The sequence below is a fragment of the Camelus bactrianus genome, chromosome 9, assembly GCF_048773025.1.
Source record: "Camelus bactrianus isolate YW-2024 breed Bactrian camel chromosome 9, ASM4877302v1, whole genome shotgun sequence".
Classification (NCBI taxonomy): domain Eukaryota; kingdom Metazoa; phylum Chordata; class Mammalia; order Artiodactyla; family Camelidae; genus Camelus; species Camelus bactrianus.
Genome location: NC_133547.1, coordinates 14,874,222 through 14,895,247, shown reverse-complemented (window position 1 = coordinate 14,895,247; position 21,026 = coordinate 14,874,222). Strand labels below are relative to the sequence as shown.

The 21,026-nt window shown below is 51.7% G+C and overlaps 2 protein-coding genes across 11 annotated transcripts; both read right to left on the bottom strand.

Annotated features, from left to right (window-relative positions):
- Positions 1-27: 27 nt before the first annotated feature.
- Positions 28-8,933, bottom strand: LOC105065103 (inactive serine/threonine-protein kinase TEX14). 9 transcript variants are annotated; one of them, XM_074369767.1, is made up of 16 exons: positions 6,535-8,933; positions 4,125-4,239; positions 3,559-3,724; positions 3,322-3,479; positions 3,180-3,240; positions 2,980-3,104; positions 2,752-2,844; positions 2,167-2,302; positions 1,955-2,076; positions 1,720-1,877; positions 1,451-1,644; positions 1,295-1,367; positions 1,116-1,204; positions 871-1,026; positions 320-369; positions 28-222 (listed from the first exon to the last, which is right to left on the bottom strand). In XM_074369767.1, the coding sequence occupies exons 1-16, from the start codon at positions 6,665-6,667 to the stop codon at positions 36-38; spliced, it is 2,016 nt and encodes a 671-aa protein (XP_074225868.1). In that variant the 5' UTR covers positions 6,668-8,933; the 3' UTR covers positions 28-35. The 9 variants fall into 9 exon arrangements, 7 of the variants coding, with proteins under 7 accessions (XP_074225868.1, XP_074225866.1, XP_074225867.1 ...); XM_074369765.1 differs by having other exon boundaries at positions 1,955-2,302; positions 6,535-6,752; positions 7,336-8,933; XM_074369766.1 differs by having other exon boundaries at positions 1,955-2,302; positions 6,535-6,752; positions 7,520-8,933.
- A 149-nt stretch (positions 8,934-9,082) lies between these two features.
- Positions 9,083-21,026, bottom strand: PRODH2 (proline dehydrogenase 2). 2 transcript variants are annotated; one of them, XM_045512896.2, is made up of 10 exons: positions 20,757-21,026; positions 20,484-20,680; positions 20,255-20,393; positions 20,089-20,175; positions 15,199-15,270; positions 14,955-15,110; positions 14,710-14,876; positions 10,756-10,866; positions 10,284-10,369; positions 9,083-9,329 (listed from the first exon to the last, which is right to left on the bottom strand). In XM_045512896.2, the coding sequence occupies exons 1-10, from the start codon at positions 20,928-20,930 to the stop codon at positions 9,145-9,147; spliced, it is 1,374 nt and encodes a 457-aa protein (XP_045368852.1). In that variant the 5' UTR covers positions 20,931-21,026; the 3' UTR covers positions 9,083-9,144. The 2 variants fall into 2 exon arrangements, with proteins under 2 accessions (XP_045368852.1, XP_010948417.1); XM_010950115.3 differs by having other exon boundaries at positions 15,190-15,270; positions 20,757-21,025.

Genomic DNA, 21,026 nt, shown 5'->3' with positions numbered 1-21,026 from the left:
GTGAATAAAGAGGCAGTGACAGGTGGGTCACTTTATCATTTTATCATTTCAGCAGGTGCCAAGTGCGGAGTCCCTCCTGGGAGGCTCTGAGGAGCGATATCTGCCGAGGCGGGGCCATGGATGCCCTGACAATTTGTGTCAGGAGTGGGATTGAGCTTGGGTCTGTCTTCAAGTTGGTATCCACCTTTCATCTCTGCTATGATCTCCTCCAGCAGATCCATCCTGGGGGTGGGGAGACAGTTGGGTAGGGGTGGACTGAGGGTTACCTCAGGGATAAAGAAGGGGCCTGGGACCCTCCCACCAGGGCCCCATTTCTCACTTCTGCAGGCTGGAGAAGAGACTTCCTCTGATTAGCTCAGAGCTGGGATCCTGCAGGAGAAAAAGACTGGAGCTGCCACCAGGTGGCCACAGAGCTCAGGATGGGCCTAGGGGGTGGGGGCAGGGCCTGGGCTCAGGGTCTTCTGCTTCACCTGCCCTCGTGGCTTTCCCTGCCAGCAGCCTCTAGGATGTGGGAAGCCTCCCTGTAGGCCAGTAGACAGGGGGTGGGCTCATGGGGCTGGGGGGTCCAGCAGGGTGGCCCTGTGTGTGTGCTGCCTCAGCCCCTGCAGGGCTTGGATCTTGGCTGAGAACTTCCTCTCAAACTGCTCCTCAGAACTCAGAAGGCTGAGTCCTGAAGGCTGGAGTGCAGGGCAGGGCCCTGGGGGAAGCAGGGTCAGTCGGGGGTCACAGATCAGTGAGGGGACAGTTGGGGATGACAGGGGCTCCCTGGTCAGAGAAGAGGTAGCCAGGGAAATTGGGGTTGGTGACGACTGGGGAGAGGGGTCACAGGTAAGTGAATGGACAGTCATGCGGGGCTCAGGGTATCCATACTGTGGATCTGGGCTCCAGGCAGCGGTGCAGGCTGACCCTGGCCGTGGGGCTGTGGCCTGGGCAGAGGCTAGGGTTGGGACTTGGGCTGCTGCCTAGAGTCAGGCTGCTGCCCGAATTCCAGGCTGCACCACTCTGGACTCTGCTGTGGCCCATGACCTGCAAAGAGCAATGACAGAGAGCTGGCGTGGGTGGCCCAGGTGCCCTGCAGCTCCCTTGATCCTCCACATGCCTGTCCTGGCTCCTACCTGGGGTGGGGAGGGGCCTAGGGACATCACGGGGGGCACAGGCCTGGGTGTAGTGTTGGCTCTGGGAGCCACATCAGGGTACAGTGTCTCTGGGGGGGACAGACCAGTTGGTTGGAATGGGGCAGGGGCACAGCTGAGCTGTGCTCAGCACCTGCTACCATCCCCCCTTGCCCTCTAACCTGGTGGGAAACCCTGGCGTGAAGGGCACAGTGTGGTCCAGTCCACCGGGGAGCTCACCTCGGGAGCCGAGTCCTGTGGGGAGGAGACTGGGTGTGGGACGTGGGCCTGCCTGACGTTCCATGGCTGCCACCCTCCTCTGCCTGCCAGTCCCATACCTGGGCCATGGCCTCCCGCAGCAGGTATCGTGTACTCTGCAGGCTGCCCCGGCGGTCAGCAGGCCCTAGGCCCAGCCCAGCCCGAACCAGGGCCTGGTAGGGGGCTGGCACCAGCGGGTCCAGGGCCGGGCTCTCACCTGCCTCCAGTTTGGCCTTCACCTCAGGCCCCTCTCGTCCAGCCCAGGGCAGCTCTCCTGTAAGGAAGCATGACTGGAGGACCGAAACGGGTGGGGGCTGCAGTGGGGTGGGGAGCAGGGTCACTCACTGACCAGTGAAGACCTCCTGGGCCAGGATGCAGAAGCTGTAGAGGTCTGAGGTGGCGGCAGGCGTGTCACCACAGATGAGCTCAAGTGGCAGCCATGGATACAGTTCGGGAGGTGGGGGCAGTCCTGGGCCTGGGCCTCCCCAGGGGTAGCCCTGCTGTGGCCTGTGGAGGCCGAGGCACCTGGTGAGCCAGTGGCCTCTGGGCAGGGACACAGGCAGGCAAGTGAGGCAGGCACTCACCTGGGCCTCAGCCAGCGTTGATGCAGCGGACGCCCGTGTTCCAGGCTGCCTACCTTGGCCAGGCCTGGCCGCACCAGCTGCACGGCGTGGGAGCTGAGGCCGCCGTGAGCACGCCAGCGGGCCTGCAGGAACAGCAGGGCCTCCAGCACCTGCAGCAGCAGGCGGCCGGGCAGCAGGCCTGGCACAGGGCGGGGCCCCCCACGGGGCCTCACCTCTCTAGGTCCCTGTGGGTGCAGCACCACATGCAGGGAGCCCAGCCACACGGGTTCGAAGAGAAGGCACAGCCCCGACAGGTCCGCCGAGGGGCTCAATGCCATCAGCAGCAACAGGCTGGGGTGGTGCAGGGTGCTGGGCAGGAGGAGAGCAGGCCACTCACGAGGGGGCCCTAACCCACACGGGGTGGGGGCTGCTCTTGGGCACAGAGACTGACGCCAGGGACTGACGATCCGCCTCAGCCACGAGACAGAAGAGAAACCGAGACCCAGGCTCACACAGCCTGGCGGTGGCAGAGGCAGCAACCAGTTTACACCCTGTCCCTGGTACCCCTCCCTACACCCACTTCCTCTCTGAGGCCTACAAGGCCGCACACTGAACTGGGTGCCCACCTTCCAGCGGTGGGGTAGTCACTCCAGTAGGAGGGCTCCATGCCAAGTACTGGCCCACAGGGGAAGCCTGTAAACAAGGCCACTGCCACAGTCCCTGGTCTTCTGTTTATGACACACTTGAGTCAGGAGGGCAGGCAGGAGACTGGCCTGTGGGCCTGGGCTGGCCCAGAGGGAAGGCTTGGGGGGACATACCTGCAGTGCTGAAGGTCAGCCAGCAGCACGTCAGGCTGGGTTCCAGGTGCCTTCAGCTGCCTCACGGTCACAGGGTGGCCCCTCCACAGGAGGCTGGAAAAATTGGGAGGGGGAGAGAGTGTAGGTCTGAGCCAGGGGGTGTCCCTGTGAGGGGAGCAGGAGAGCTGGACTCTCCCCAGAGCTCTGCTGGACAGCCAGGCAGGGGTGTGGGAGGGGGCGATCTCTCACTTGGCCATGAGGGTGTGGGAGCTGCTCTCATAGGTGCGGTCGGGCTCGCCCTGGGCTGGCAGTAGCTCCTTGGGATCTGCGAGGGGTATGCCTGTTACCAGCCCCAGTGGCCACAGGCTGCTCAGCTGGGGATGGGGAGCGAGACCATGAGGCACAAAGAGGACAGGTGGTCCTTGCTCCCCTCAACATCCCCCTCTTACCTGGCCGAACCCTGAGGCTGGAATTTGGGGGGATCTCCTGATCTGCTCCGGCCATGGTGCCCTGGGGTAAAGGGCAGTCCGAGGGTAAGTCCGGAGTAGCTGGGAGCAGTGGGTGGGCAGGCTTCAGGGTGTGGACTGTTACCTGTCCGCTTGCACCAGCCGCAGAAAGAACAGGGAACCACCACACAGGCTGTGTCCAGAGCCGGCCTGCAACTGGTCCACGGATGCAGTGGGTGCCAACTCACTGCCGTGTACTAGTGCTGATATGTTGGCCCGGCAGAGCTGTAACAGCTCCCGCATCTGGATGGGGTGCGTGTGGGGTGAGGCAGGGTGGGAGCGCTGGCCCTGATGCCCTCACCCCACCCTGGCTGTGGCTCACCTCACAGCTCTGCTTGGCACCACCCTGCTCTGCCCAGTCCCATGGGGTGTGACCCTGCTGGTCATGCAGACGCAGGTCGCCCCCTGCCTGCAGCAGGTGCAGCATAACCAGGCTGCGGCCGGAGAAGGCACCCGCATGCACGGGTGTGCTGCCATCGAGGCAGCGGCTACAACAGAACAATGAGAGCAGGAATGGACTAGGAAGGGGACAGGACGGGGGACAAGAGGTGGCAGGATGGGAGCACTGAGGGATAAAGGGGTCACCATGATCATGGGAGGTGGATATCAGGATGGGGGTCACTTGGGGACACAGTGGAGTCTTTGAGAGGATGAGAGATCGCTGGGAGCATGGGGCACCGGAAGAATGGGAATAGACACTGGAGGACAAGAAGGGGTTAACTGAGTGAACAAAGTGGGGGGTGGTCACAGGGATGGGAGGGGCATCAGGGGATGGAAGGGGGTCTGAGGAAATGAGGCCTCTGGGGAAGACAGCCCTGGCTCTCAGGCTCTCTGGGGCTCAGACTCAGGGCCCTGGGAGTGTGGGGGCATCACCACCTGTCCACTCACTGGTTGGGGTTGGCACCAAAGGCCAGCAGGAGCCGCACGGCAGAGCTGTGGCCCAGCAGCGCAGAGAGGAAGAGCGCCGTCTGCCCAGCAGAGTTCTCACCATCTACCTGGACAACTGAGGGGCAGCGAGGCTTAGGATTGTCTCTGCCCCTTACTCTGGGGGCAGAGGTCCTGGAAACACCTTTCCCAGTTCCCAGCCCCCACAGTCCCTGCTTGACTGGGTGATCCTTGACGCCAGGTTCCGTCTCTATGTCCTAAAACCCCCGCCTTCCAGTTTCAGCCTCAGAATCCATCTCAACACAGTGCCCACCACTAAGTCCACAGAACTGGAACAAGGTGACATCCACCTGCTTTGCCAATATCTATCCCCGATCCCAGAGCTGTCAAAGTCACACGAAGGTACCCAGGGGCCAGGAGGAAGTGAACTTCATGGGCACTTGGGCTTACAGGAGCCTCGTGCACTGTCTAGGGCAGGCAGGCCCCACCCAGCTCTAATTCAGTGTACGTACAGGTCCCATGTGGCTAGCATCAAATTCAAGATCAGCAAACTCTCTGAATTTTTTTTTAACGGAGGTACTGGGGATTGAATCCAGGACTTTGTGCATGCTAGGCATGCGCTCTACCACTGAGCCATACTAACCCCTCCACCAAACTCTGGATTTTATCAGGAAATCTCTCAAGTTTATTTCTGAACACTGCACAAGGCAGTAAACTCCTCTGGATTCAGCCTCCATGCCCTTGCCAATCCCCTCGCCTCCATCATCCTGCTCAGATCCCCCCTCCCAATCCCTCATCTCCACAATCATCATGCCCTAAGTCCTGTTTCTTTGCATCCGTCATCCCTGAGTTCTTATTTCAGACCAGATCCCATATACCCAGGGAGGGCAAGTGCATGGTGTCTTTGTCCTTGCATTCCTATGTAATTGGGAGACACAGCTAATCAGTCATGCACTTGGACCAACCCAGCTTGGTCTCTGCCATAAACATCCCTCCAAATACAGTACTTCAGGAACCTCTGAAAATCACATTTACTATATCCTATTTTACTCAATAGCCTACCATCTTTTGCAATGGCATCCTAACTGGTTTTCTACATTTGTCTTACCCTGCAGAGGGAGCATCTTAAAATACAAATCATTTCAGGATATAGACAATCTTTACAATAATCACTTCATTTCATGTATAGATAATCGTATACAAGTTATTCCAAAAAAGAAAAATAGAAAAAGAGGGCAAGGCTCATTTTATGAGGCTAGTGTGACCTTAACTCCAAAACCAGATGAGAGTTTTCAGAATGAGAAGTGAAATTATACATCAATTCCGTTTATGATCATATATGCAAAGCCCCTAAAAAGAAAAGCAGTAACCCAACTGATTTATTCCCAGATTGCAAGGATGATTTAACAAAAGAAAATCTGTCAACATAACAAAACACATTCAAGGATTAAAGGATAAAAATCATGTTTAATTAAGTAGATACAGAAAAGGCATTTGATAAAATTCAATACCTACTTACGATAAAAAAAAAAAAACCCTCAGAAAACTAAGAATAAATGGGAACTTCCTTACTTCATAAAAATTATAAACCAATACCCAAGAGCAAGCATAGTACCTAATGCAGAAACACAGACTCATCTCTCTAATAACAACAACAAAGAAAGAAATGTCCATTGACAACTAAGTTTGGGAGTTCTGGCCAACAACTTATGACAGGAAAAAGCAATTAGAATTTAAAGACTGAATAGCTGAGACCAAACTGTCACCATCTGCTGATAACAAAAAAGTGAAAGGATCAACATAAATTACAACTGTTAAGCAAGTTCAGAAAGTGACCAGATACACAACCAACTTACATAAATCAATGAAAAACAGAAATTGTAAACTGGATAGTGTTAATTTCCTGCCCACAACTCCAATGGTCTCCAATTACACACAGAACAAAATCCAACAAAATGCACACCCCTTCCAAAACCGTCAGCTTCAGTTCTCTCCCCAAGTCCCTTGCTCCCTGCTGTTACTTACATATACCCAGTTTGTTTTGACTTCAAGGCCTTTGTGATGGTTATTCCATCTTTCTGAAGTACGCTTCCCCTAGGTTTTTGCATGACTGGCTCTTAAACTGTTGGACTCAAATATCACCTTATCCAAAAAGCTATCCTTTCCAGTGTATCTACCTCATCTTAAATTCCCATAATAGATTACATTCACAATGACCCAGAAGGTCATGTTCACCCGTAAATCCCCATCACAAACAACAGAGCCTTAGCACACACACCTATTGTGTCAACACAGTTTTGTCAACACAACTGTTGACTGGCTAACTGAAGTCCCACCCTCCATACCGCCCCTTGATCTTGCCGCCCCCCACCCCGAACCCCTTGCCCGGTAGTTCCAGTAGCCAGACTCTCACCTCTCTGCAGAAGCCGGGTGAGACCCCAGCTTGGGCCCCCAGCCACAGCAAGGCGATGCAGACGGCCCACCTGGCCTTCTGGATTCCTAACGGAGCCCAGCTCCACGGGTAAGTGAGAACGCAGCGAAGACATCTGTGGGCTCCAGATTCAGTCAGCTTCTGGCCAGGGATCAGCTAGGGGTTCTCATGAAGGCAGGAGGAAGTGATGGACTAGGTCTCTGGGGACAATAAAGACAGACTGGTGGGGAGTCCTAGGGGACAGTCTGAGAAAGGAAGGTGATTCAGGAGGGGTCTTATTTGGAGAGAAACGTCTGAATGAGAAAAAAAGGTGGGCTCTGAGAGAGCTACAAGGTCAGGGATCTAAGGGAGTCTGAGAATGAAGAGGATCTAAGGAAATCTGAGGGCTAGGTGCTCTATCTGGGAGATGGGGTCTGTGTAAGGGCTAAAGGGACAGGATTTGGGCCAAGGAAAGGAGTCTGAGGCCTTAGGAAGAGGGTCTGAAGACTACCTAGTGGCTGGAGGAAGAGGGGCCTGAGGGTTAGGACCAGAGAGGGTGTGGAGTCTACGGGCTGTGAGAGGGAAGTGTCCAAGGGAGGACGACAGTCTGAGGGCAGGGTCTTCCGGCTGCTGCGGAAAGAGCCCGGGGGAGGGATCTGAGGGCAGTGGCTGGGGTCTGTGAGCTGGGAGAGGGTAGGAGGGTTGGGGGCGTGGGCTGAGGTTTAGGGAAGCATCTATGTGCTGCGGAGGGGTCTACGGGCTAGGAGAGGGGACAGAAGTAAGGAAGGGGTCTGAGGGCTGTACCTGTGGGCAGCAGAGAGGGCGAGCTGAATGTTGACAGGGCCTGATAAACACGTGGGTTCTGAGGGCCCAGGAGCCGAAGGAAGGGAGGAGTATGAGGGAGGAGGCGCCTGAAGGCGGGGTCTTCGCGCTGGGGAAGGGGTCTGGTGGAGAGCTGAGGGCCCAGTCCACACGGCTTTACACCTACCGTTGGCCTCCTACAGTGATCACCACGTGACCACTACATGACGCCACGCACTACTTCTGGCGGTTTGGGCGGGAATCCTTAGCGCATGCGCATCAGTGGTCACCTGCCACCTTTGCACTTGCGCAGTAGCCTTTTTCCGTGAGCGCTGCTCTTCCGGTCTCGAGGTGATCCGGTAGAAGAGACAGCAACGTCCACTGCAGAACTGTTGGCTGCACCCTGCATGTTACCACCTTCTTGTTTGGGATGGTGGGTCCTTCCTGATCCCTGTCCTTGGCTGTCTTCCCACGCTCCTCACCCACCCACACGGGCTTTCTCTCCCTTTTTCCCTGCCTCAGGCTCTCTTCTTTGCCCCACATCTGTGGCCTCACAGTGCCCTGGACACCCCCCCTTGGATGTTCCCTGGGAGCCTCACACCCACCAGGTCCCACACGAGCCTTAGAATCTCCCCCAAACTGCATTTCCCCCCAGAACCCCATCTCAGAGTTGTCCCCACTGCCCCCTCTTTAAGCCAGAGCCCTGACCTTGCCCTGAATGTCTCCCTCAAATCCAGCCTGTCGGCTCCATGGCCCTTCCACTCAGCCTCCTGATTGTTCTTTCCACCAGCCCCCTCCTCCCTTCCCCACAGCCTGCCCAGCTCCACCCAGCTGCCAGGATTCCCTACCGAAGCTTCCTCTGGGCTCTCACACAGAGAGCTCAGGGTCCATCCCCCACATGGCAGCCAGCGGACTCTTCCTAAAGTGCAACCTGACTCTGTCCCTCCTCCACTTCAAACTCTCCTGGCACCCCAGTGCCCTTGGGACAGAGTCCAGGCTCTGCAGTGTGGCATCTAAGACGACATCATCTGCCCCTGCCACCCTCCATCCTTGTCTCCCCACTCCGCAGTCTGTTTTCTGCTTCTCTGTTTATACACATGCCCTTCCCTTTGAATGCTCTTTTCAGTATTCACTTGGTTCTTCTTATGAATTCTCTGGGAAGCCCTCTTGGTCACCAGGTGTCTCCTCTGGCCTCCCACAGCCTCCAGGCTTTCCCCAACATTGCCCTGATATTCCACGTGGGCTCCCCCCATCACAGCCCTGTCCATCCTGGCTGTCACCGTCTGAAAATGGGCCTGTCTCCCTCTACTGGACCAAGAGCCCTATGAGTCTGGGCCTGGGGTTGTCTTTACCTCTGCTGTGTCCTCAGCATTGTTCACCTTAAAAGGGGCTTCAGTAAATGCTTATTAAATAATAAAGTGGTTTGGCTCTTCTCTCTGTCCCTCCCTGGAGGTGTGACCTTAGCCTTGCCTCTTGACTTCAGTGCCTCAGTGTCTGCTCTTTAATAAACTATGCTCTTCACATGGAGTAAAAGAAGTTCTCACATCAGCCACTAACTGGCTGAACAGAGCTGACCACGGGCCCTTCTCAGGACAGGCTACCTCAGGGCTCAGGGGGAGGCTTCACTAGTCTTTGATTAACACCCTTGCCATCTTCTAGGGTCAGCTAAAGCTCTCTCTTGAGCTGCAGAGCCCCCTAGCTTGGGCTGGGCAAGGTGGAGGTTAGCCCTTCCCCACGAAGTTGGCTTCGGTGCAAGACAGCCCCCTGGGCAGCAACTCAGGACCTTTATTGACCATGTGATCCCTGGGGGTGCTAATGGGATGCCCTCAGGCCCCGCCCCAGCAGCCTCCGCCGAAGTTCTTGGCTGAGCAGCTCCTGTTCCCTGCGGGCACCCTGCAGCACACTTCGGTTCTCCTGGGCCCTCCGGATCAGGTAGGGGATCACCTCCTCCAGGGAGCCATAGGGGATGGACTTGTACACGGCATAGCCGGCCTGCCCTGGAGGGAGAGTATTGGCAGGGTGAGGGCTCATGTTTGAGGAGAGGCTCCCCCAGGCCCTACATGGAACAAAGACTTCCATTTCTGAGAAAATGGCAGACTAGGTGTATTGGACAAAATTTCCCACTGAAAAAAAACTAAAAATCTTGGAGTAGACATTTTTAAAAATCTTCTCCAAGTTATTAAAATGCTGCCAAGTGAATAAGGAATTTACTAATCCAAGAATTAAGAGAAAATGGGGACCGAGAGAAGGAAGGGATACACTAGAGTCATTTCTACCCTGAAGATAAAATTGAGCTGCTATTCGATGACTTCAAAGTTGAGGGGGTACAGGAATGAAGGCCCAAAGCCTGACCAGAGTGAGAATTATAAAGGAGAATTTCCCCAAATTAAGTTGGAACCCAAACATCAAGACCTTCAGAGTAACAGTTAACAAGAAGTCAACACTCCCACCTTCCCCTACTCCCAGAGAATGGCCTTGACCATAAGTAGAGCAAGGAAGAAAACAGAAAAATCCATCTCTGAGAGCCTGTGGCCATGGGTTAGTCCCCTAACACATTTGCAGCCCAAATTTGCATCTCTGGGGTGTCTCAAGAAACCTCAAGCAGTGAATTTAGGGTGCAATGGTTTTGTACCCCTTAGCACCTGGCAGAAGGAAACATACATCTTCTGGTCTCAGGCCCCGAGGAGCAAGATAGTAAAGATCTCACAGGAAACAAGATACCATGACCAAAGACCGACAAAAACAACAAACTGCAGACACAGAGATACAGGCCTGCAAGGCCTTCAGATATGGGACAGATCTATCTGGAAGGGTCTGGCAGCTGGGCCGGCTGCAGTCTCTGCATGGGAGCCTGGCCAGGCGTTGTCTGGGAATGGGAGAGAGGGTCTGGCTGGGAGAGAGTGAGGCCTGGGGCTGGGGGTGGGGGTGGGGGGGATGGATCATTCACATACCTAGTGCCAAGGAGACGTGGTCACACATCCCCAGAAGTTGTCCAAAACAAATGGGCCCATCCAGAGGAATGCCAAGCTCCCATATGCTACAGAAAAAGCCACATCATCAATCCAGACAGTGACCGGATCTGGAGCTGGAAATCAGCCACTTTGTACTCACATGGCTGTTCCAGGCATTCAAATACTGACATACTTCCAAACTCACTGATAATAACCACTGCCCTGGGCCCCCTGAAAGCTCCCCAGTGAGTCTCAGCTCCCTCCCTGGAAGCCTCAGACCTCCCAGGCCCCAGCAAATAAGGAGAAATGCCTTGTTCAGCTGGGGCCTATGGGACCTACAGGTGTAGCAGGGGTTAAGTAATTTGAATATTCTCCCAAGGTCCCCTTTGAACCTACCGGCCCACACTGCTCCTCCCTTTGTTCCACGTCCACTACGCTTTGGGCACCTATTTCCCATTCCCCCACTTCATACCGCTTGGTTGCCTGGCGAACAGATTCCTCATTGTGGGAGGCCACCATGAGGTGGCACGTGGGGCCACGATGGGACACATGGGTCAGCATCAGCTCCAGACAGCGGCTGTAACTGGAGGGAGATGTTCCATTCAGCTTATAGCACCTGGCACGTGAGGGTTAGGCACCAAGGACCAGGAGTTTCTGTCCTTGGGAAGTGGGGTGCCTAAGAGCAGGGACCCTAGAGTCAGGAAGTGCTGGCACCCCACCTTCCTCAGCTGTGAGGGACATCCCCCCTCTGGGCCTTTTTCTTCTCTCTCTTTTTTTTTAAAACTTTTTAAAAAATTGAAATATATTCAATTTACAATGTTATGTCAGTTTCTGGTGTACAGCATAATGTTTCAGTCATACATATACATACATATGTTTCTTTTCATATTCTTTTTCATTATAGGTTACAACAGGATACTGAATATAGTTCCCTGTGCTATACAGTAGAAACTTGTTGTTTATCTATTTTATATATAGTAGTTAGTATCTGCAAATCTCGAACTCCCAATTTACCCCTTCCCACCTCCTTTCCCAGCTGATAACCGTAAGTTTGTTTTCTATACGTGGAGAACTACAAAACATTGATTAAGGAAAGTAAAGATGATTTAAAGAAATGGAAAGATATCCCACGCTCTTGGATCGGAAGAATTAAGAGTGTTAACATGGCCATATTATCCAAAGCAATCTACAGATTTCATGTGATCCCTATCAAGTTACCCAGGACATTTTTCATAGGACTAGAACAAATAACCCTATAATGTTTCTTCTCTTTAACAGCGCAAGTTCATCTAACAGCGTTGTTGTGAGGATGGAGTGAGATGAGAGTGGACAGATAGCCTTCGGCACCAGTCTCACAGCAAAGGGCCCCATCACTCGGGATGACGTTTACCTGAGGTCATTCACTGCAGCATTGTCTACAGAACAGGGTTGGCAACAACCCAGATGACTGACAGTGGGGGACTGGCTAAACGAACACCCAGAGGATAGTGGCGTGCACGCAGCTGTAAAGGAACAAGGGCACTCGGGACACTGATGTGGAAACATAGAAAGACCGGCAAAGGCTTTCTGAGCTTGCTGTAGGCCAGGTGCCACCTCCAGACTTCACGTACTGCACTGGTTCCTTCCACTGCCCTCGAGATGGGTGCTCCGCCTGTCTCTGCCCCTGAGGAAGCTGGCTTTTATGTCCTGCATCACCGCATCACCCATGGAGTCATGGCAGGAGATCAGGAGGTGGGAGGGGAGAGAACTCGAGTATTTCACCCCTAAGCCCCCTCCCTGGCCCACCCTCACTGTTCCCCGTGTGGCCACACCGCCCCTGGGGTGGCCCCTCTTCTTCAGCTGTACCACATGGGTCGTAACAGCTTCCTGCTCTTGTGAGGTCCTGGGCACCTCAGCATTCCTTGTGGGTTCCCCTAACCTTGCCCAGTCCCCTTAAATAGACCCTTCACTAAATTTTCTTTAGCTAAACCCCTTTGCTTGGAATTCTGTTTCCTCTGGGACCTGGCCTGACATGCATACATTCACTCATCTAACTCTCAAATCAATTCTGTGAGGTAGCAGTTCCAGTTACCCCATCTTACAGAGGGCAAGACACAGCTGAGAGAGGTTACGTCTCTTGTCACCACACAGCTAGAAGTGGCCGAGCTGGGATTGGAACCTAGGCTGTCTCATGCTCCAGGGCCAGGGCTCATTAACACTAGACTATTCTGCCTCTAAGATACGCAGTTGAGAAGAAAGGCAAGGAGCTGTGTGTAGACATGATGCCTTTTACATATATATTCTCAAAAATTGTGGTGTTTGCCTGTAGATGCATGAAGGATCTCAGGAAACACATGAAGGAAACTAACAAAAGTGGTTCCCTGTAGGGCGGGAAGACTCCATGGTTAGAGGGGGTGCAGGTAGACGTGAGATGTGTCAGTGTGTTCATTTTCATATCATTTTATTTTTGAATCATGTGAATGTATTATCTATTCAAAATCTATATTAAAACATTACTGGAGAGGATGTGGAGAAATAGGAACACTCACACTTTGCTGATGTGAATCTAAAATGCACCAGCCATCTTGGAAAACCACTTGGCAGTTCCTCAAAAAGTTAAACATGGAGTCACCATATGACCCAATGAGTCCACTCTTAGAGAACTGAACTTTTAAGGGAATTGAAAATGTATGTCTACACAAAAATGTGTGGGCAAATGTTCATAGTTGACAAAAGTGGAAACAATCCGAATGTCCATCAACCGACGAATGGATAAATAAAATGTAATCTATCCACACAAGGGACTATTAATTAACCATAACAAGGAATGAGGCACTGACACACGCTACAACATGGTTCAACCTTGAAAACTATGCTGAATGAAAGAAGCTGCATATGAAAGCCCACATATTATATGATTCCATTAACATGAAATGTCCAGAATACGCAAATCCCTAGAGACAGGGAGATTAGTGGTTGCCAGGGGCTGAGGGGAGGGGGCGAATGGAAAGTGACTGCTAATGGATATGGGGTTTCTTTCTGAGGTGATGAAATGGTCTGGAATTCAATAGTGATGATGGCTGCACAATCTTACACATAGACTATGAAAGCCACTGAATTGTATGCTTTAAAAGAGCAAATTTTATGGTATGTGAGTTATATCTCATTAAAAAGAAATAATGGTGCCAGTGGTTAAGCCTATGGGACAGAAACATGCCTAGTAGCCTCCATGGGTCTTGGATGCGAGCCTAGGTTCCAACCACAGCTTGGCCGCTTGCTCTGGAAGCTGGGTACGTCCCTGCGGCTCTGCAGACCCCGCCTTGACCCGCTGTGAATGGAGTTGGGTTTTGACAGCTCCATGAGGACAGGGCCTGGAGGCCACTGTGGTGGCTGCTGTGATCAGGGTCCAACACAGGTCAATATAGTCCATATCAATATGATGTCATTGTATGGTGACAAATGAAAATTAGGCTTATTGTGATGTGTTGAAAGAATACATTCCTTCCTTGCCATAGGATGGCGGTCTAAGGCACTCACCCACATCTCACCCCCAGCAAGGGGTGATTTGGGGTGGGTCAGAATGCAGGTTCTAGAGCCAGTCTGCCTAGGCTCAACTCTTGGCGCTGTCACTTGCTAACTCTATGACTTGGAGTAAGTGATCCCACATCTCCGGGCCTCGTTTTCATCGTCTGTAAAGTGGGGATGATAATAATAGTATCTGCTACTTGGGATTGTTCATTTATTCACTCAACAGGTCTGTACCCAGCACCTACCATGCAGCAGGCATGATTTTAAGCACTAGGGGTTCAGCAGTGAAAAAACAAATCAGAAAGCCCTGCCCTCCTGGGCCTTGTCTAGTTAGGGAGACAGACAAGGAACAGCTGAATGTGAAACTGTATAGAACCTCAGCTGTGGATAAATCCCGCAGAAAAATTAATCCAGGGAGAAAGTGGGTGTGGGGAGTTTTTTGATAGGGAGGGCAGGAAGGTCACCTGAGAAGGTACCAACAAGACCTAAGGAGGTGAGGGATTGAGCCAAGCAGCTGTCTGGAGGGAGACCATTCTGGGCAATGGGAACAGGAAGTGCAAAGGCCCTGGGGTGGATCATCAAGGGGACCACTGTGGCTGGAGTGAAGTGAGCGAGGGGATCTGGGGCTTATGGAGGGTGAACAGGGAGCCACGGGAGGAGTTTGAACTCAGGAGGGACAAGATTTGACTCAAGTGTTAACAGGATCCCTCTGGCTGCACAAGAGAACAGATTGGGGAGCAGGGATGGAGGAGGCTGCTGTTCAGGTGGGAAGTGGCGGTGTCCTGGGCCAGGGAGCAGGACTGGTCTGTAGACACAGGCAGGACACACATGGGACACGTAGCACCACAGGCAGTGAGCTCTAATGAGAGGTTAGAGATTAGCACTATTCATCTCAGAGGCCAGTCTAGCCCAGTCCCACCTCTGATTGGTCGCCTCGTAGTCAGGCTGAGTGGGATCTTCAGTCCCCTGGAGCCGGGCCACCTCTCTCTCCTTGTCCAGATACGCCCCTCGCACCAACTTCACTCCGAAGGCCAGGCCAGCCCGGTCTGCAGCCTCAGCATCCTGCCTCAGCCGCTCGTAGGTGTCCTGGTGGCGCAGCTTCGGGTCAGGGCACTGGGACCCCGGCCTGCAGTCCCCCTACCCAACCCCGAGTGCACCACACACCTTCAGATAGGCCTGGTAAGTGTTCCACACCCAGGGCCCTCCTTCCCTGGGGCTGTTCCAGCGCACGGCCAGGGCAGCCACCAGCAGAGAGAGGGCAGGATTCAGCGAGGTGTACTCGGCATCCACCAGGAGCCTCACGTGCTGGGCCCGGGCACGCTGAGGGTGGGAGAGTCTGTGGTTGGGCCCCTAGGTGAGCAACAGGTGCAGCAGAGCCAAATCCCAGCAGAGGTGTTACCTGTACCACCTGGTGCAAGCGGCTCAGAGATGCCTGGAGATGCCGGTTTTGCTCAGCACTGAGGCAGGAGACCTGGAGGTCCTGGAGGGGCAGCGAGGAAATGAAAGCAGCTAGGGCTATTAGGCACTTCTGGGTCCTAAGTCTCCTCTCCCCACTACCAAGAAGGGAAAAAAAAAGCTTAGAAATTGTTAGAAATCTGAAAAGTAGCTATGTCACATAGATACTGTTTGTTGACGTGTAATACAGCGGCTAACAGCCCAGAATCTGAGTGTGACTCCTGGCTCCACCACTTACACTGCGTGGCCTCGAGCAAGTCAGATAACCACTCTGTGCTTCCATTTTCTCCTCTGTAAAATGGAGATGCTAATAGCATCAATCTTATAGAGTTGCTGTGTGGATAAAAATGGGTTCGTATGTGAGACGTGCCTGGACAGGACAGGACAGGACAGTGGCCACATATGATAAGCACTCAGTACATGTTCTTATTGTTACAGTAATAGGTGACTTCATACACTATCGTATTGATTTAATCTTTACAATGATCCTAGTGAGCAGATGTTATTCCAAGCTCCCTTTTCCAGTGAGACCGAAGCTGGGAGAAGTGAAATGACATGGAATGAAATAACATGTAGAAAGTGCTTAGAATATTAACTACTATATATAAAATAGATGAACAATAAGTTTCTACTGTACAGCACAGGGAACTGTATTCAATATCTTATAGTAACCTATAATGGAAAAGAATATGAAAAGAAATGTATGTATGTAAATGTATGACTGAAACATTATGCTGTACGCCAGAAAATGATGCAACATGGTAAACTGACTATACTTCAATTTAAAAAAAAGAAAAGAAAAGAAAAGAAAGTGCTTAGAACAGTAGCTAGCTCATAATCAGTGCCACAAGTGTTACCTCATATTAGTCTCTTGGGACTTCAGTTTCCTCATGAAACTCCAAAGGCATCATTGTAACACACAAGGCTCCCCTGTCCGGCCCCGAGCTCTCACCTCCTCCCACCCTCCACCTCACTCACCCACCTCCAGCCTCCCTGGCCTCCCTGCTAGTCTTCGACTATGCCAAGTACCTTCTCACCTCAGAGGCTTTGCTCCAGCTGTTCCTTCTGCTGGGAACACTTCCCCTCAGATGTCCGCCTACCTCTCCGCTAGGTCTTTGTTCCAATTTCATCTTCTCCACGAGGTTTTCCCTGGTTTAAATGTGCAACTCCCTACCTGGGGCTTTCCTTTCTGCTTCCTCAGCCTTATTTTTCTGTTCAATGCTTTTTTATACCTAACTTGTTACATATCAGCTTTGGCTTTAATGATTGATTGTCTCTGGTCCTTACTGACTGGCCATCAAGTGCCTCAGGGGCAGAGATTTTGCTTGTCTTGGCCATCAACTCCACCCCCAGCATAGCACCTGGGACATAGTCGATGTTCAGTAAACATTTAGGAAATAAATACATTTGTAACGTGGAAATAATTACTGCCCCTAACTCACAGTCCTATGGGGATTCAAGGGTGATTGTGAGCTGCTGCTGACTCTGGGAGTCCAGCTGGGGTCAAAGAAATTGGGAAGTTAAAGAAAGAGGAGCAGGTGGAATTTAGTGCTCTGTTATAGCCAACAGGATCAATAGGGACCCCATCTTGGGGGAGAAAACTCTCTCTAGAAGGAGGGAAGAGCTAGAGACACCTGCCCAGTTCTCCCTAATCAGAATTGTCTCCCCCTGGCTTGAGTCATCGCCCCAGGGATCAGGGGGTTCTAGGTACAAACAGCTGGTGAAGCTGCCACCCTCACACAGGGCTTACTCAGTGCCAGATAAGTATCTATTTCAGGTACTCATTTACCCTTCATCACCCTCTGAGGTGGGGGCTATTCCCCCTCCGTTTTACAGAGGGGGAATCTGAGGCACAGAGAAGCAAAGACACTTTTCTAAAGTCACACAGCTTGACCTGGGATTTAAACCTCAGCTTCTCCGGAGCCTGACCTCCTAACCATCACCCTATACACCTGCTCATAGGCAGAGAGTAAATGTTTCCCCTAAACATATAGAAATCACTTAGGACAGTGCGTGGCATGTTGTGAGTGATCTGAAGTTTTTCTACCATTAATTTGTGGGTTCAAACTCACTTGCTTTGTGCATTTATTCATATATTTAACATTTGTTTGTCATATCTTATCTCGGTGCCGGGGGTGGGGGATATGGCAGTGAAAGGGAACAGTCATGAATTGTGCTGTGGAACCAGTGGATGCGAAGACCGAGGATGGGTGGGGGCTCGGATCTGTAATGGTGGTGGCTGGGCTGAGATGGGGACGGGAAGAAGGGGCAAGTTGGGAGACACTGAGCCAGCTTGGGACCCAGTGGGTGTGAGGGGTCTGGAGGACATCCAGTGGGAGGTGTCCAGGGGGCTCAGGGGAAAGGCTGGGGCTGGAGACAGAAATGAGGGAATTGTGAGTGTAGAGTGGAGAAACTGAGGCTGTAGGTGAGAAGGCCCCTTCTAGGGGAGTAAGGAGTGAGAGGGGAGTGAGCAGAGACCTAGCCCGGGGGAACCTCCAGATTTAAGAGTCAGGTGGAGTAAAACCTAACAAAGATTGAGAATGAGCTGGTGGAGATGGAAAAGGGAAAGCAGGTGTGATGGTCTTGGGACAGCCAAGGAAAGCAAAGGACGCAGAAGGAGGAGGGCCCCTCTGTTCCTCATGCAAATGCCAGCCTGGCAGGGGCTTTAGTCCTTAAAAGCACCCTGGGAAGAAGTTACTATCACTGTCCTCACATGAAGAGGTGAAACTCGTTACACTTCAGAGCGGATCCTTTGAAGCATTAAATCCTGCTTCTATGCATTCTGTGACACAATTAAAATTTACAGATTAAAAAAGGACACATCAGCAGGTCCTGGGCAGCACTGTTTTGGGAGGTGGAGACTCACAGGCCACCCAGGTGTCCATCTCAGGAGAGGTAAACCAAGCAGCCAGAAGCAGCAATTAGAAACAATGGATTCTACGTACACAGAGACATTTGGATGGATCTTAAAATTGGAGTGCTCAGTGGAAAAAGTAAGAAATAGAATAAGATAGACAACGTAATTCCACTTGTGTACATTTAAAACTATAAGCCTCAGAGTGCAAATTGGTGCAGCCGCCATGGAAAACAGTATGGAGATTCCTTAAAAAACTAAAAATAGAGTTGCCATATGATCCAGCAACCCTACTCCTGGGCATATATCCTGAGGAAACTATAATTCGAAAAGATACATGCACCCCAGTGTTCATAGCAGCGCTATTTACAACAGCCAAGACGTGGAAGCCACCTAAATGTCCATCGACAGATGATTGGATAAAGAAGATGTGGTATATTCATACAATGGAATACTACTGAGCCATAAAAAGAATAAAATAATGCCATTTGCAGCAACATGGATGGAGCTAGAGATTACCATACCAAGTGAAGTAAGTCAGACAGAGAAAGACAAATACTATATGACATCACTTAAATGTGTAAACTAAAAAAATTATACAAAAGAACTTATTTACAAAACAGAAATAAACTTACATAGAAAACTAGCTTATGGTTACCAGAGTGGAAAGGGGGTAGGGGAGGGATAAATTAGGAGTCTAGTATTAGTAGATACAAACCTATTATATATAAAACAAGTTCCTACTGTATAACACAGGGGACTATATTCAATATCTTATAATAAATCATAATGGAAAAGAATATGAAAAAGAATATATATGTGTAACCAAATCACTTTGCTGTACACCAGAAACTAACACAACTGTAAATCAACTATACTTCAACTTTTAAAAATAAAGAAATAAATAAAACTCTACCCCTCAGCTTGATGGAGAAGGGCACAAGGTGGCCTTTATGCAGTGATGGAAATGTTCTGTACCTTGATAGGGATTTGAATTGCTCAGGTGTGTATTTGTCAAAGCTCATTGAAGGGTACATTTACAATTTGTGCGTTTCATTGTATGTAAATTTTACCTGAAGAGAAGTAATTACTGAGCTCTAATTAGAGATGTGCATTCTGAAGCCTTTGGGGAAGAAATGTGCTGATGTCTGCAACTTACTTTGAAATGCATCAAATAATAAGATGGGTTGATGGGTGGGTAGAGGAATGGATAGAGGGAGAGATGTGATTTAAAGCAGGTATAGTTAAGGGGGGTGGAGCTCAGTGGTAGAGTGTGTGCTTATCATGCATGAGGAACTGGGTTCAGTCCCCAGTACCTCCATTAAAAAATGAATAAATAAATCTAATTACCCTCCCCCCAAAAATAAATAAATAAAAATTTACAAAAATAAATTATGTTAATGGTGGCAGATACATGTGTTCACTGAAAAATTCTTCCAACCTTTCTGTATGTTTGACAATTTTCATAATAAAATGTTGGGAAAATATGCCCCCAAACAGCATATACTTGGCAAAACAAAATCATGGTAACAGAGAGATACATGTTATGTAGGATGGAGTGGTTGCCAATGGCAGGAAGGATAGAAATAAGACAGGGAAATAAAGAAGAAGAAATGAAAGAATGAATGAATGAACCCAAACCCCATTGGTCTAATCATAACCCCCAACTAGCGTAGCTGAGTTGATTGATAAAATATAAATTATTTCCTTCCAGTTGGTGAAGAACTAGTGTCTCAATCACTCCTCTGAGAGCTCCCAGCCCCCAGGCTCATCCTCTAAAGTCCCCAGGTGGCCCATATTCCCTTTATTCCAGCCATGCCTCAGGGCTATAGCCACATTTATTCTGCCCCTTCTAAGCCTGAGAAGCAGAGGTAGTTAAATATTTTGAACATCTTGTTTGCAAATGCCTGCTGCCTCCAAGTCCAGGGGACTCCTCTCCCCCAATTTCCCCCACCTACCATTCGATCTCCCCCAGCCTGCGGTCCTTACCCGCCCCGAGTCCATGGATTCTGCCAGTCTCTCAGGGCTCAGCTCCAAGGAATCCCATGGCCTTCTGAGCCATGAGGTTAGCTCCTTCTGGAAAGGGTGGTGGTGGGATGGTGAGGGGACCTGTTGGGTTGCCACACCCTCCCCTCCCACCCTGCCAGTCCCTTACACAGAGCCGAGTGCTGGCCAGCGCCGTAATCTTCAGCTGCATGAGGATGTTTCCGGTTGGGCCAGGGGTCTCCAGGAGGCCTCGTGACAGGTCCACACATCGCAGCATAGCACTGAGGTTCCCCTCATACCAGGCCTCACTGCCCAGCCAGCAGACGTCAGGGCCTGGAACCCACTAACCCCCTCCCTGCCATCCTCCCAGCCTCCCTGGGCCCTGGGCCCCTACTCACCCAGTCTTAACAGCTGAGTCTGGCTCCTCCTCAGTGGGCACTGCCAGCAGGGGCCGGAGGCCCAGGGTCTGGAGCTGTTGGACACAGCCCTTCACCTCCTCTGTGGTCTCACCGGCCACAAACTGCCCGTAGATGGATGCTCGGAGAAGCGCACCCGACAGCCGGGAGCCCAGGAGTCGCTGAGACCAGGCTTGGAGCTGGGGTGACAGGGAGCGAGCGCTCAGAGGCTGGCCCTGGGAATCACCAAGGCCAGTCCCTAGGGTCAGTGCTCACCGCCAGGCCGTGGGTGACCAGAGGGGGCCAGGCACACAGCCGTAGCACCAGCAAAGCCCGGGTTAGTTCTCCCGTGCCCTTGAGGTGGAAGGCCCCACCATCAAAGCTCAGGGGCTGCCAGCCCCCAGCGGAGGGGCCAGCTTGGGAGTAGAGAACGTGACAGGTCCGGAGCATCAGGAATCCTTTGCCACTTCTGCACCAGGTAAAGGGGCTTTGAAGGCAGTAGGTCTACCAAGTGCCCCTTGCCCGGCCAGGGGCAGTGACTGATTA